At 42.3% G+C, this 15,000-nt stretch overlaps 1 protein-coding gene across 1 annotated transcript in view; it reads right to left on the bottom strand.

The window, feature by feature from the left end:
- Positions 1-3,587: 3,587 nt before the first annotated feature.
- The window catches only part of irak1 (interleukin-1 receptor-associated kinase 1), a 32,573-nt gene continuing 21,160 nt past the window's right edge, over positions 3,588-15,000 (bottom strand). Inside the window, exons 13-15 of the mRNA XM_039800485.1 lie at positions 12,813-13,446; positions 9,471-9,569; positions 3,588-3,992 (exon numbers count right to left, since the gene is read on the bottom strand). Coding sequence (XP_039656419.1) covers positions 3,919-3,992; positions 9,471-9,569; positions 12,813-13,446 — 807 coding nt within the window. The 3' untranslated portion in view covers positions 3,588-3,918. The remainder of the gene's footprint in view (positions 3,993-9,470; positions 9,570-12,812; positions 13,447-15,000) is intronic.

Here is a 15,000-nt window from a genome sequence, read left to right as displayed (position 1 = left end):
GAGGGGGCGGGATCAACTGTTGTCTTTCAGATTCCCCTCTGCACGCAATAGGATAGCGCTCCAACCAATCAGAGCAACGCTAGCTGATAGATTCAACTTTAAACTCTGAACACATCTTCCTTTTTTTAAGAATGACTTCAGTGCCGCTCTTTGTTCTTTTCTCAAAGAAAAGCTGAACTCCAAGTCTTCCAGAAGACCTCTGTTCACCAGCAGCAGCAGCAGCAGCCATAAGCCCCGCCCACCCACTCTATACACGATGTGATTGGCCCGACTAGAGTTTGGTTTTTCCAGCTCGCGAGCCAACGGAGAGTTGCTAGACCAGACTGACCCTGGCTGCAAATTACATTTGCTGCCGATAATAGGGGGGCGTCTAGATTTCTAGGCTAGTACTTTCCAGAACAATCCCATGTTTATTAAAACTAACTTAGGCTTTGTTGTGGTAAACCGACAGGATGCTCCCGCTGTTCCACTTCCTGCCCGGCTGTCTGAGCGCGCCGCGGCTCGCGTGCGAGTAGACCTAGCGGAGCGGAGAGGCGCTTCGCGCACGCTTCTGGGACGCGGCGTGTTGCGGCTGGTGGATTATCGAGCATCGACTGGGATGGACGCAGACGCGCCCGGTGGAAGATAAGGTGACGGTTTGGACTTGCAGTGAATAAAGAGAGAAAACCTGCTCTTAAAGGTGCAGTAGGTACGACTGATAAAACTACCTGTCTGTCATATCTGCTGAAACTGACCCGATGTTCCAGTAGAACTACATGAAGCAGGTCATTTAAAATATAAACCCAGCTCCTCTGGCTCCACCTACAGCCCTGAGAGAGATCTGCAGACCTGCCAACCTTGAAAAACGTTTTGGAGTAGCAACTTCCCGATTTATTGTCGAAGTTCTGGTTCACGAACACGGCGGCACGCACGCGGAATAAATGTGCCATTAAATGTCAAATCTGTAAACATTTTAAACCCTAGAAAATAATTATGTTCAAGTAGGCTACTTGAATTAAAACATTTTATTTAAATTATCGGTCATATTTAATACAATTAATTGGATCATAATATAATCCAATAAAATAAAATATATTACACTGCATCATGAGCACTTTTATTTTTGGTACTTTAAGTATATTTTGATACTACTTAATACTTTTGGACTATTACATAGGGAAGATGTTGAATGCACTTGTCATTTGTAACTCTACAACACAGTTTTTTCTACTTTTACTGCGATACATGATGTGAGTAATAGTCTTCCTCCTCTGGAAATGACCACCAACAGTCGTGCATGAACAGCTGCAGCAGTGTTTAACACTGAAAACACACCGCTCAGTTCAGCGTGTACTTGCAGCTCTGCTACAGCAGACGTTAGCTGCCGGTCACATGGTCTCTAAACAGTCCGCTCACAGTGAAGTCCTGCACGGATCAACAGATGTTTAGAGTCCGCCGGCTGCTCGCGCTGCTCGTTATAAGACGCACACCGAGCAGATTGATGCGCCCTCAGAGCCAATCTCTGCAGAGGTTACCGCTCGGTGTTTGGCTAGCTAATTAGCCGTTAGCCTGTTAGCTTGAGCTTTGTCTGAAGGCGCCGAGCGGCGAGCCAAGGTCCGACAGATACCGACACATTCCGCACATCCTCCGCTCAGTTTAACCGCAGTTTTTAATTAGCCTAGCTACATTAGTAACAGTTAATTTTGTTACGGTATGAACTTAATCCTAGGAAAGGCAAAACATACAGTACAGGCCAAAAGTTTGGACACACCTTCTCATTCAATGTGTTTCTTTATTTTCATGACTATTTACATTGTAGATTCTCGCTGAAGGCATCAAAACTATGAATGAACACATATGGAATTATGTACTTAACAAAAAAGTGTGAAATAACTGAAAACATGTCTTATATTTTAGATTCTTCAAAGTAGCCACCCTTTGCTTTTTTTGATAACTCTGCAAACCCTTGGTGTTCTCTCAATGAGCTTCATGAGGTAGTCACCTGAAATGGTTTTACCTTCACAGGTGTGCTTTGTCAGGGTTCATTAGTGGAAGTTTTTCCCTTATTAATAAAAAAGCAAAGGGTGGCTACTCTGAAGAATCTAAAATATAAGACATGTTTTCAGTTATTTCACACTTTTTTGTTAAGTACATAATTCCATATGTGTTCATTCATAGTTTTGATGCCTTCAGTGAGAATCTACAATGTAAATAGTCATGAAAATAAAAAGGAAACGCATTGAATGAGAAGGTGTGTCCAAACTTTTGGCCTGTACTGTATATAAGACCTTTGTAACAAAATCCAAGACTTTATAAATGCAAGGCTTTATTAATAATAATAATAATAATAATAATATAAATAAATAATATTTCTCCAAAGTTGACAGGTAGGCTACGTAAATTAATTCATTTCACAATTTCACCTTTCTACATCAAATCAGTTTACCTTTGCAAGCACCGTCCTCCCTCGGGGAAACCAACCAAACTAAACGGGAATGAGAGAGGAATAACACTTGCATGTGATGCTTTCGTTTTACTATCAGTAGATCAGTAGCCGATATGCCGCTTCACATTAGAGGAAGGGACCCGACGGTGTGATTGGTCGAACTCTTCTTCTTTAGTTTAGTTTTTCCAGCATGCTCGTGGCTGCTACGCTGTTTTAGCCGCCTACTATCATCAAGAGTTAGACTGAGACGCCTACTGCACGTCAACGAGTGAACTCAAAGCAGTCACCTGATTTTCGTGTAGTTTAAAGTGACAAATCGTATCACCGTATTTTGTTGTCAAAATGCGTACAGGTTGGCAGGTCTGGATTTGCTAAAATCCACAGCTCCCTGTTCAGATGCACCAATCAGGGCCAGGAGAGAGGTGTCTAACTGTTCAGATGCACCAATTAGGGCCAGGAGAGAGGTGTCTAACTGTTCAGATGCACCAATTAGGGCCAGGAGAGAGGTGTCTAACTGTTCAGATGCACCAATCAGGGCCAGGAGAGAGGTGTCTAACTGTTCAGATGCACCAATCAGGGCCAGGAGAGAGGTGTCTAACTGTTCAGATGCACCAATCAGGGCCAGGAGAGAGGTGTCTAACTGTTCAGATGCACCAATTAGGGCCAGGGGAGGTGTCTAACTGTTCAGATGCACCAATCAGGGCCAGGAGAGAGGTGTCTAACTGTTCAGATGCACCAATCAGGGCCAGGAGAGAGGTGTCTAACTGTTCAGATGCACCAATCAGGGCCAGGGGAGGTGTCTAACTGTTCAGATGCACCAATTAGGGCCAGGGGAGGTGTTTAACTGCGTGTCAATCACTGCTCATGCACACGCATTCATTCTCCCTTGTGTGGGGAGGGGCTTAGCCAAAAATATTTTTGGCTAAGTCCTGGATCTTCTCAACCCTACCCCTACAGCACCTTTAACCTTTTCATGTTAGTATTCATAATTAGAGCGATATCGTGATAGCACTGTCTAGCGACTGATTGACTGATTGCAGTATTTCTGTATCGTGATATTATCGGTATCGTGAGCTGGGTATCGTACCGTGAGGCACCCTGTGATCCTCCCCCCCAACCCCCCACCACCACCGATGGTTCCCTAAAATAACGTTACATCTCATCAGTGTAATGTTTTAATAGCTCAGCGGATGAAACAGTGCAGACATCATCTGATTATTACAGGCACCTAAAATAAAAAAAAAATAAAAAAAAGTAGGCTGCTGAGATGTTACTTTAGTGGTCCCCTAAAATACTTCGCTTGTGAAAAGTGTTTGCTTGAGCCAGTTGAAGTTCCCGGTATGGACGCACAAGTGTGTGCATGTGATCAGGATGGTAGCACCTGTGCCTCATCTTGATCCAGGGGGGGTCGGGGGATGGGGGGGGAGAAATTGAACCCTCTTCACGGGCTGTGTGAGGGGATCGGACTCTGAAGCAGTTCACAACGCTTGGGGTCAGTCGTGTTGCGCAGGAAGGTAATCCAGCTCGTCGCTCTCCTCCGGCCCTCTGTCAGAACTCCTCCCTCCGTCTGGCGCCACAGCGGGAATATGAAACGAGACACAGAGGAGTGAGATCAGGCTGAGACACGAGACGAGAGGCCCAGGCTACATCTACACGGCCAAGTTTTCATATTTAAGCGGCATTTTGAGACAAAAAAAAACAAAAAACGATTGGCGGCCACACAAGAGTTTCAGCTCCAGTAGCAGAACTATTCTGCGTCAATATCAACACGTCTGACATCACGTATCACATGACCGTTCACACAAACACACACACACACACACACACACACACTGGGCATGTGTGTGTCGGTGTAAACAGGAAGCAGATGGGGTCAGCCCTATGTTCCCACAGCCCTATGTTCCCACATTTCTAAGATTTTTCTTAAAATTAGGCCCTATGTTAGGGTTAGGGTTACATTACATCTGTAGTCCATTGCTACTGGATAATATGTTGGGTGTAATTGGCTGGGAGAAAGGGGGATGAAATCTGATACAAATTTATGAAAAAGGAAATGTGGGAACAGAGGACCTAATTTTGGAAAAGAATCTTAGAAATGTGGGAACTGTGGGAATATAGGGCCTAATTTTGAAAAAAGAATCTTAGAAATGTGGGAACATAGGGCCTAATTTTGGAAAAGAATCTTAGAAATGTGGGAACATAGGGCCTAATATTGGAAAACTAATCTTAGAAATGTGGGAACATAGGGCCTAATTTTGGAAAGGAATCTTAGAAATGTGGGAACATAGGGCCTAATTTTGGAAAACTAATCTTAGAAATGTGGGAACATAGGGCCTAATTTTGGAAAGGAATCTTAGAAATGTGGGAACATAGGGCCTAATTTTGAAAAACAAATCTTAGAAATGTGGGAACATAGGGCTTAATATTGGAAAACTAATCTTAGAAATGTGGGAACATAGGGCCTAATTTTGGAAAGGAATCTTAGAAATGTGGGAACATAGTGCCTAATTTTGGAAAGGAATCTTAGAAATGTGGGAACATAGGGCCTAATTTTGGAAAGGAATCATAGAAATGTGGGAACATAGGGCCTAATTTTGAAAAAAATCTTAGAAATGTGGGAACATAGGGCCTAATTTTGGAAAGGAATCTTAGAAATGTGGGAACATAGGGCCTAATTTTGGAAAGGAATCTTAGAAATGAGGGAACATAGGGCCTAATATTGGAAAACTAATCTTAGAAATGTGGGAACATAAGGGCCTAATTTTGGAAAGGAATCTTAGAAATGTGGGAACATAGGGCCTAATTTTGAAAAGGAATCTTAGAAATGTGGGAACATAGGGCCTAATTTTGAAAAAGATCTTAGAAATGTGGGAACATAGGGCCTAATATTGGAAAACTAATATTAGAAATTTGGGAACATAGGGCCTAATTTTGGAAAAGAAATCTTAGAAATGTGGGAACATAGGGCCTAATTTTGGAAAGGAATCTTAGAAATGTGGGAACATAGGGCCGAATTTTGGAAAAGAATCTAAGAAATGTGGGAACATAGGGCCTAATTTTGGAAAGGAATCTTAGAAATGTGTGAACATAGGGCCTAATTTTGGAAAATATTAGAAATGTGTGAACATAGGGCCTAATTTTGAAAAAGATCTTAGAAATGTGTGAACATAGGGCCTAATTTTGGAAAAGAATCTTAGAAATGTGGGAACATAGGGCCTAATTTTGAAAAAGATCTTAGAAATGTGGGAACATAGGGCCTAATTTTGGAAAGGAATCTTAGAAATGTGGGAACATAGGGCCTAATTTTGAAAAAGATCTTAGAAATGTGGGAACATAGGGCCTAATATTGGAAAACTAATATTAGAAATTTGGGAACATAGGGCCTAATTTTGGAAAAGAAATCTTAGAAATGTGGGAACATAGGGCCTAATTTTGAAAAAGATCTTAGAAATGTGGGAACATAGGGCCTAATATTGGAAAACTAATATTAGAAATTTGGGAACATAGGGCCTAATTTTGGAAAAGAAATCTTAGAAATGTGGGAACATAGGGCCTAATTTTGGATAGGAATCTTAGAAATGTGGGAACATAGGGCCTAATTTTGGAAAGGAATCTTAGAAATGTGGGAACATAGGGCCTAATTTTGGAAAGGAATCTTAGAAATGTGGGAACATAGGGCCTAATTTTGGAAAGGAATCTTAGAAATGTGGGAACATAGGGCCTAATTTTGAAAAAGAAATCTTAGAAATGTGGGAACATAGTGCCTAATTTTGGAAAGGAATCTTAGAAATGTGGGAACATAGGGCCTAATTTTGGAAAGGAATCTTAGAAATGTGGGAACATAGGGCCTAATTTTGAAAAAGAAATCTTAGAAATGTGGGAACATAGTGCCTAATTTTGGAAAGGAATCTTAGAAATGTGGGAACATAGGTCCTAATTTTGAAAAAGAAATCTTAGAAATGTGGGAACATAGAGCCTAATTTTGGAAAGGAATCTTAGAAATGTGGGAACATAGGGCCTAATTTTGGAAAAGAATCTTAGAAATGTGGGAACATAGGGCCTAATTTTGAAAAAGATCTTAGAAATGTGGGAACATAGGGCCTAATATTGGAAAACTAATATTAGAAATTTGGGAACATAGGGCCTAATTTTGGAAAAGAAATCTTAGACATGTGGGAACATAGGGCCTAATTTTGGAAAACTAATATTAGAAATGTGGGAACATAAGGGCCTAATTTTGAAAAAGATCTTAGAAATGTGGGAACATAGGGCCTAATTTTGGAAAGGAATCTTAGAAATGTGGGAACATAGGGCCTAATTTTGAAAAAGATTTTAGAAATGTGGGAACATAGGGCCTAATATTGGAAAACTAATATTAGAAATTTGGGAACATAGGGCCTAATTTTTGAAAAGAAATCTTAGAAATGTGGGAACATAGGGCCTAATTTTGGAAAGGAATCTTAGAAATGTGGGAACATAGGGCCTAATTTTGAAAAAGATCTTAGAAATGTGGGAACATAGGGCCTAATATTGGAAAACTAATATTAGAAATTTGGGAACATAGGGCCTAATTTTGGAAAATAAATCTTAGAAATGTGGGAACATAGTGCCTAATTTTGGAAAGGAATCTTAGAAATGTGGGAACATAGGGCCTAATTTTTAAAAAGAAATCTTAGAAATGTGGGAACATAGTGCCTAATTTTGGAAAGGAATCTTAGAAATGTGGGAACATAGTGCCTAATTTTGAAAAAGATCTTAGAAATGTGGGAACATAGGGCCTAATATTGGAAAACTAATATTAGAAATTTGGGAACATAGGGCCTAATTTTGGAAAAGAAATCTTAGAAATGTGGGAACATAGGGCCTAATTTTGGAAAGGAATCTTAGAAATGTGGGAACATAGGGCCTAATTTTGGAAAGAAATCTTAGAAATGTGGGAACATAGGGCCTAATTTTGGAAAGGAATCTTAGAAATGAGGGAACATAGGGCCTAATTTTGGAAAGGAATCTTAGAAATGTGGGAACATAGGGCCTAATTTTGGAAAGGAATCTTAGAAATGTGGGAACATAGGGCCTAATTTTGGAAAGGAATCTTAGAAATGTGGGAACATAGTGCCTAATTTTGGAAAGGAATCTTAGAAATGTGGGAACATAGGGCCTAATTTTGGAAAGGAATCTTAGAAATGTGGGAACATAGGGCCTAATTTTGGAAAAGAATCTAAGAAATGTGGGAACATAGGGCCTAATTTTGGAAAGGAATCTTAGAAATGTGGGAACATAGGGCCTAATTTTGAAAAAGATCTTAGAAATGTGGGAACATAGGGCCTAAGTTTGGAAAGGAATCTTAGAAATGTGGGAACACGGGGCCTAATTTTGGAAAGGAATCTTAGAAATGTGGGAACATAGTGCCTAATTTTGGAAAGGAATCTTAGAAATGTGGGAACATAGGGCCTAATTTTGGAAAGGAATCTTAGAAATGTGGGAACATAGGGCCTAATTTTGGAAAAGAATCTTAGAAATGTGGGAACATAGGGCCTAATTTTGAAAAAGATCTTAGAAATGTGGGAACATAGGGCCTAATTTTGGAAAGGAATCTTAGAAATGTGGGAACATAGGGCCTAATTTTGAAAAAGATCTTAGAAATGTGGGAACATAGGGCCTAATTTTGAAAAGAATCTTAGAAATGTGGGAACATAGGGCCTAATTTTGGAAAGGAATCTTAGAAATGTGGGAACATAGGGCCTAATTTTGGAAAGGAATCTTAGAAATGTGGGAACATAGGGCCTAATTTTGGAAAGGAATCTTAGAAATGTGGGAACATAGGGCCTAATTTTGAAAAAGATCTTAGAAATGTGGGAACATAGGGCCTAATTTTGAAAAAGATCTTAGAAATGTGGGAACATAGGGCCTAATATTGGAAAACTAATATTAGAAATTTGGGAACATAGGGCCTAATTTTGGAAAAGAAATCTTAGAAATGTGGGAACATAGGGCCTAATTTTGGAAAGGAATCTTAGAAATGTGGGAACACGGGGCCTAATTTTGGAAAGGAATCTTAGAAATGTGGGAACATAGGGTCTAATTTTGGAAAAGAATCTTAGAAATGTGGGAACACGGGGCCTAATTTTGGAAAGGAATCTTAGAAATGTGGGAACATAGGGCCTAATTTTGGAAAAGAATCTTAGAAATGTGGGAACATAGGGTCTAATTTTGAAAAAGAAATCTTAGAAATGTGGGAACATAGTGCCTAATTTTGGAAAGGAATCTTAGAAATGTGGGAACATAGGGCCTAATTTTGAAAAAGAAATCTTAGAAATGTGGGAACATAGGGCCTAATATTGGAAAACTAATATTAGAAATTTGGGAACATAGGGCCTAATTTTGGAAAAGAAATCTTAGAAATGTGGGAACATAGGGCCTAATTTTGGAAAGGAATCTTAGAAATGTGGGAACATATGGCCTAATTTTGGAAAGGAATCTTAGAAATGTGGGAACATAGGGCCTAATATTGGAAAACTAATATTAGAAATTTGGGAACATAGGGCCTAATTTTGGAAAGGAATCTTAGAAATGTGGGAACATAAGGCCTAATTTTGGAAAACTAATATTAGAAATTTGGGAACATAGGGACACTCCCAAGCAGATTGTCTGAAAATCATGGATATAGAAGTTGTAAATACAGGAAAGACTTTGGAGATAGAACGACAACGGTGAAAAGTGAGGGCAGGGATATATTATCTCGGTCCGTAAACTACCTAAGAGATAAGACTGACTGACCGTTTGAGTTTGTAAACCAAAACGGGGGCAGCAGTGTTTCCAAATGTCTCAATTTTAGGGGCTCGGAAACGCCGGAGAAGTGTGTACGCGAGGCGCAAACATAGCAAAAAGATATTGGTTACATGTTGGTGTAGATGTAGCCTGAGAAACATGCGATGATGCGGGTGTGCAGCATCATATCGTTCACGATAAAAGAGATGATTCTGAAACAAGATGGATTACAATAAAAGGATTTAAGAGGGTAAAAGTATCTACAAGTTTTACGTACAGAGGTCATCGGACGACAGCAGCTCGGGAGTGTGGATCTTTCCCTCGTCGTACAGAGTTTTCTTCTGCAGGAGACGCTGCTTACTGGGATTCATGTGGACTGAGCACGCACACACACACACACACACACACACACACACACACACACACACACACAGACAGAGACACACAGACAGAACATTTGAACACTTCATCATTTCTATGAAAAGTCAACAAGTGTGCGTTGTCTATTAGAGTCCAAAGTCTCTCAAAAAAACGTAGTTCAGGGACTATGTTTTAGGGTTGGGTACCGAGACTCGGTGCTAATACTAATCCTAAACGACCGGTATCCACCGGACTGAATTGCAACACAGATTTCGGTGCCAATTAAATGCCTTTTGCGCTACTCTCTGATGCTCTGAATCAGATGTTACAGGCAACCGAAGCATCGCTGCACATGAGGCTAGCTACCGCTACACTTAGCAGCAGGTAATGTTAGCCTAGCGTTAGCTAGCAGCTGGTTAAACATGGTTAAAATGCTGACAGCTAAACGGTGTAAAGGGTGACTGTATTTCACTGGAGATGATTCCAACTAGAGCCTGACCGATAAAGGATTTTTAAGGCCGATATCGATACAAATATTTGGTGATTTAAAAATCCGATATTCCGATATATATCGGCCGATATACATTTAAAAAAAATATATATCCAGAAACGCGTAACAAAACATAAAATTTTCACTAACATTAGTTATCTGTAGTTATTTAGGAGTCCTCACTAAAATAATGATAATGCAGTTTAAAAATAAACTTTGTTTTATTGTCACAACAGAACATCAAAATATATTAAAGTTCTGATAAATAAAATGTATAAAAATACAAACTTAAGATACGAAACTTAAAGGGTTAAACATGAGTGTTGCCAACAGAGACGTTGTAGAGCGCCCTCTGGTGGACAGACCACCAAATGGCAACACTCACAAGATGGCTGAAGGGGGTTTCGTCCGTTTCATTTTTTTAATATTCTTTTATCGGCCATTATCAATGCCAATACCGATAGTTTGGAAAATGCCTAATATCGGCCCGCTGATATATCGGTCGGGCTCTAATTCCAGTCTGCAGCCGCAGTCGGAAAAACAACACAGACGGTGCGGTGCGTTCACTTGAAACTAGTAAGCCTCATGGTGCCTTCAAAGTTATTGTAAAATATTTTTTAAGTATCGGTTCCGGTGCCGTTTTAACCGGTATCGAAAAAAAAAGAAAAGATACCCAACCCTACTACGTTTACATGCACATAATAGTCAGTTTTTGGCCCTTATTCGGAAAAAGACGATATTCCTCTAAGCTGTTCACATGGCTAATGAAAGTGAATGTTCCAGTAATATTCCCGTTTACGCGCAGTCGTGTAAAACAGGATTTTAGTCAAAGTTTACCAGTGGTTTAGGACTGGTTGGAGCGTGTGAACACAGCGTCTCTCTTTCATTCCTTCAACCAGCTCCTAGGAAAGGTCACCTCATATCCAAAAACCTGTTCATATCCAAGTCTTTGATCATGTTTAAAAGTAGTTGTTTCTCCTTTTCTTCTGGCCGCCGCGCATCTCTACCGCAGCCCTGCAAACTGTCGGCTGGTTGGTTTGTGTCCAGTAACTCAGAAAGGGTCACAACGCCATAGGAGCGACGCCATAGCTACGGCGTGGAGCTGACGCAGAAGCATAAAACAGCATTGAGCTGTAAACAGGCGAGAGGCCGTAAACTGTCCCAAACTGCAGTAAAACCCTTGACTGAGACGCAGATTCTGAATGCGCTGTATACATGTCCAAAGAATGCGTCTAAAACCTGAATAATACCAGAATATCCCACACGTCTTAATCAGAAAACGCTTAATTTGGAAAGAGATCTTATTCAGAATATCCACACAGAATATGCTGTTTACAGGACGTTTATCAAATTCAGAATATTCTGCACTCAACCCATTCGGCCTCTTTTTTCTTATCAGTTATTTTGTATGTATGTGTTTCTGTATTTATTGTTTATCTTATATTAATGTTTAATAGGTTTGTTTATGTAAGCAACAACAAGGCAAATTCCACCTAAGTGTAACTTATTGTTAGCCTGGGTAAACCCTGACGAACTTCTGGCATATTTGAGATTTGCTCTGCAAGTCAGTCTGGCGAAGAGCCCATTCAAACCCATTTCCAATGTCCCGAAAATCGAGGCACCAATCACAACCGTTGAGGAGGGCTCTACACCAATCACAACCGTTGAGGAGGGCTCTACACCAATCACAACCGTTGAGGCGGGCTCTACACCAATCACAACCGTTGAGGCGGGCTCTACACCAATCACAACCGTTGAGGCGGGCTTTACACCAATCACAACCGTTGAGGCGGGCTCTACACCAATCACAACCGTTGAGGCGGGCTTTACACCAATCACAACCGTTGAGGAGGGCTTTACACCAATCACAACCGTTGAGGCGGGCTCTACACCAATCACAACCGTTGAGGCGGGGCTCTACACCAATCACAACCGTTGAGGAGGGCTCTACACCAATCACAACCGTTGAGGCGGGCTCTACACCAATCACAACCGTTGAGGAGGGCTCTACACCAATCACAACCGTTGAGGCGGGCTCTACACCAATCACAACCGTTGAGGCGGGCTTTACACCAATCACAACCGTTGAGGAGGGCTTTACACCAATCACAACCGTTGAGGCGGGGCTCTACACCAATCACAACCGTTGAAGCGGGGCTCTACACCAATCACAACCGTTGAGGAGGGCTTTACACCAATCACAACCGTTGAGGAGGGCTTTACACCAATCACAACCGTTGAGGTGGGCTCTACACCAATCACAACCGTTGAGGTGGGCTCTACACCAATCACAACCGTTGAGGTGGGCTCTACACCAATCACAACCGCTGAGGCGGGCTTTACGCAACGACGATAGCGCAGCGACGGCGAGCAGCTCTTTGTTTACATTCAACATTTGGCCACCGAAGCGCAGCGTCACCCTGATCGTTGGTCTGATTGGTTGAAGGACTATCCAATGGCGCCCAGAGGCATTTGAGCGGCGTCCGTTGGTGACGCCCCTTTGGAAATGAACTGTCAATGAACCTTTCCCAGACCCACTCTCAGTTACAGCTGAGAAGGCTCTGGTGTCAACCAGGCTAACTTATTGCTGCAATAAAGACATTTCTGATTCTGAATATATATTAGTGTGCATGTAAACGTACTCCGTGTAGTGAGACTACTTGGTTTCCAGAACAAATTAAAAAATATTTTAAGCCTTTTGTAAAATAAAAGACATTTATTAAATAATTTATGGTTAGCAAAATGTCCTCTAACGAGATGCTGAAGTACCTGAGGGCTCCGGGGAGGCAGACTGCAAGGGCCCCGCAGGAGAGATGCATTCTGGGACGCCATAGATCCCGGCTGTGCTCTGCCCTCTAGTTTCTGGTCCCGGGCGGGCCCTGGCCCCTGACCCTGACCCTGGCCCTGGCTTGTCCCCGCTGGGCTGTGGAGAGAAGCTGTACTGGTCCTCAGTGGGGACCGAAGGCTGGCTCGATGGGGACTCTGTTGGCCGGGCAGGACGGGGACAGCGCTCTCTGGCGGACGAAGACAGAAACCCGGAGCTGGTCCCGTTGGATCCGAACGGGGAGCGAAGGTCATACTGGGAGAAGCCTCGACTCTCGTCGGTTTCACACGGACCGGCGAAAGAAGAAATAGAAGAAGAAGAGGAGGAAGATGAGGGGGGGAGGGAGGAGGAGGAGTGCAGCGGGTCAGGAGGGGTTAGGAAGCAGAAAGACGAGGAGCCCTGAGAGGACGGGGCGGCCTGGTAGGTGTCCTCCAGGGGGCCCAGTTTGGACAGCTGGTCGGACAGGCGTCCCACGCTGGAGACCAGGGGGCGGGGGGGTCTGGGGAGGGACGGGGAGGGGGAGGGGGAGGAGCCCGTCTTCCTCACGATGGCGCTGACGTCCTGAAGTTTGTCAAACACCTGCGAAGAGAACGGACATGAGGAACGCCACGCTAATGTTTGTCTACACATTTAAATAAAGAAGACTAAAAACACGATCCCAACAGTCTGTAGCGCTGCCAGCGCCTCCCGGAGGCGGCGCTGGTCATTACAGCCACAATCCCAACAAACACGTGATGATTCATTACTGAATTCAATTTATGCTTAAAAAAAAGGTACAATATGTAACATTTCTGCATTAAAATGTCTAAAAACGACTATACCCATGTTATATATGTTGTTGAGTTGTGTACTTACACTATCCTAAAGGTTTCCAACAACGTTCGATCCCAGAGATATCTGTTATTTAATTTTAATTTCACGGGACGTTTCATTTAGTCGCCTGCCAGTGGCGTCATAAAAACCTTTGACCCCTCTAAACACGGTACCCAGACGATTCGTTCGAATGGTGGTTTTAGCTGCTGGCTTACGTCTTCGGGGGTACCAAGGGGCTAAGCTTCTCCTCGGAACGCGTACCTCCTAAGGCGCCATTTTGATGCTAACAAGCCATCCCCCTCCCGTTAGCATCCCATTGACTCCCATTCATTTTGGCGCCACTCTGACAGAGAATAACTTTACATCTGAAGCGTTTAAAGACTCTATTTGTCCGTTGTTTATTTCTAAAGAAACACGACAATGTATAAAAGGCTCCATTACCTTGTAGCTCACGTTATGGCTCCGTAGCAGACGCTTTTATAACAATAGGCTAACGATTGGGTCATAACCACGAGACTTACTGTCACACAGTAGAGGAATTACCGTATAGTACAGGAGAAGCTCACAGGCAGTTTGGACTTCCATTAGCTGTTTAGGTTTAATGACTAATGTTAACTAGCATGTTAGTGATCAGTAATTAGCCTGTGCCCATGTTATCTCCTTACATATACCTACGCTCTCCGTCTCTGTAAGATTGGGAATGATTGAGATTTCTCTCGGCACAGCTACCAGAAGACTTCACACTTTCAGACAGGTTGCTCACGTCACATTTACGTCTTCAAGCTCAGTTGGAGGCTGCTCAGTAACGCTCAGCCAGCACCGGGAAAGAGACTTCTGATATCCTTCACTGGTCTCTGGTCCAGAGACACAAGATCTGGTGGTCCATTTTATATATACTTGACCCATAGCCATATATATTTATATATATGGCTATGGGTCAACTAGCTAGCTAACGTTAGCTACCAATACAAATCGAATCAAGAAAACGTAATTATGTGGGGGAAACTGCAGCTATTTTATCAGAATGACATGAATAAACGTTACTAAACGTAACGTGGATAACGTGAACAGATTGTGTTAAACTACAACTCCCATAATGCCACTACACGTCGTCATCAAAAGTCCGTGTTTACATCCATTGTTTTGACTGAGAGACCCGTAGCGGCAGAAAATTACATATTGTGCGTTTAAGCTGCAAAGAATCTTCAAACTAGACGGGCCGCTGAAGAGCGCAGACCTCCGCCAAGGCCTGCCACATATCACAATGTTAACGAAAGTGAAAAATTATTTGCGTATCCGCTCCGTGATTAAGATCTGCTC

The sequence above is a fragment of the Perca fluviatilis genome, chromosome 5 (assembly GCF_010015445.1).
Source record: "Perca fluviatilis chromosome 5, GENO_Pfluv_1.0, whole genome shotgun sequence".
Taxonomy (NCBI): domain Eukaryota; kingdom Metazoa; phylum Chordata; class Actinopteri; order Perciformes; family Percidae; genus Perca; species Perca fluviatilis.
Note: the sequence above shows the minus strand (reverse complement) of the source record. Positions and strands in the feature narration are given on the sequence as shown.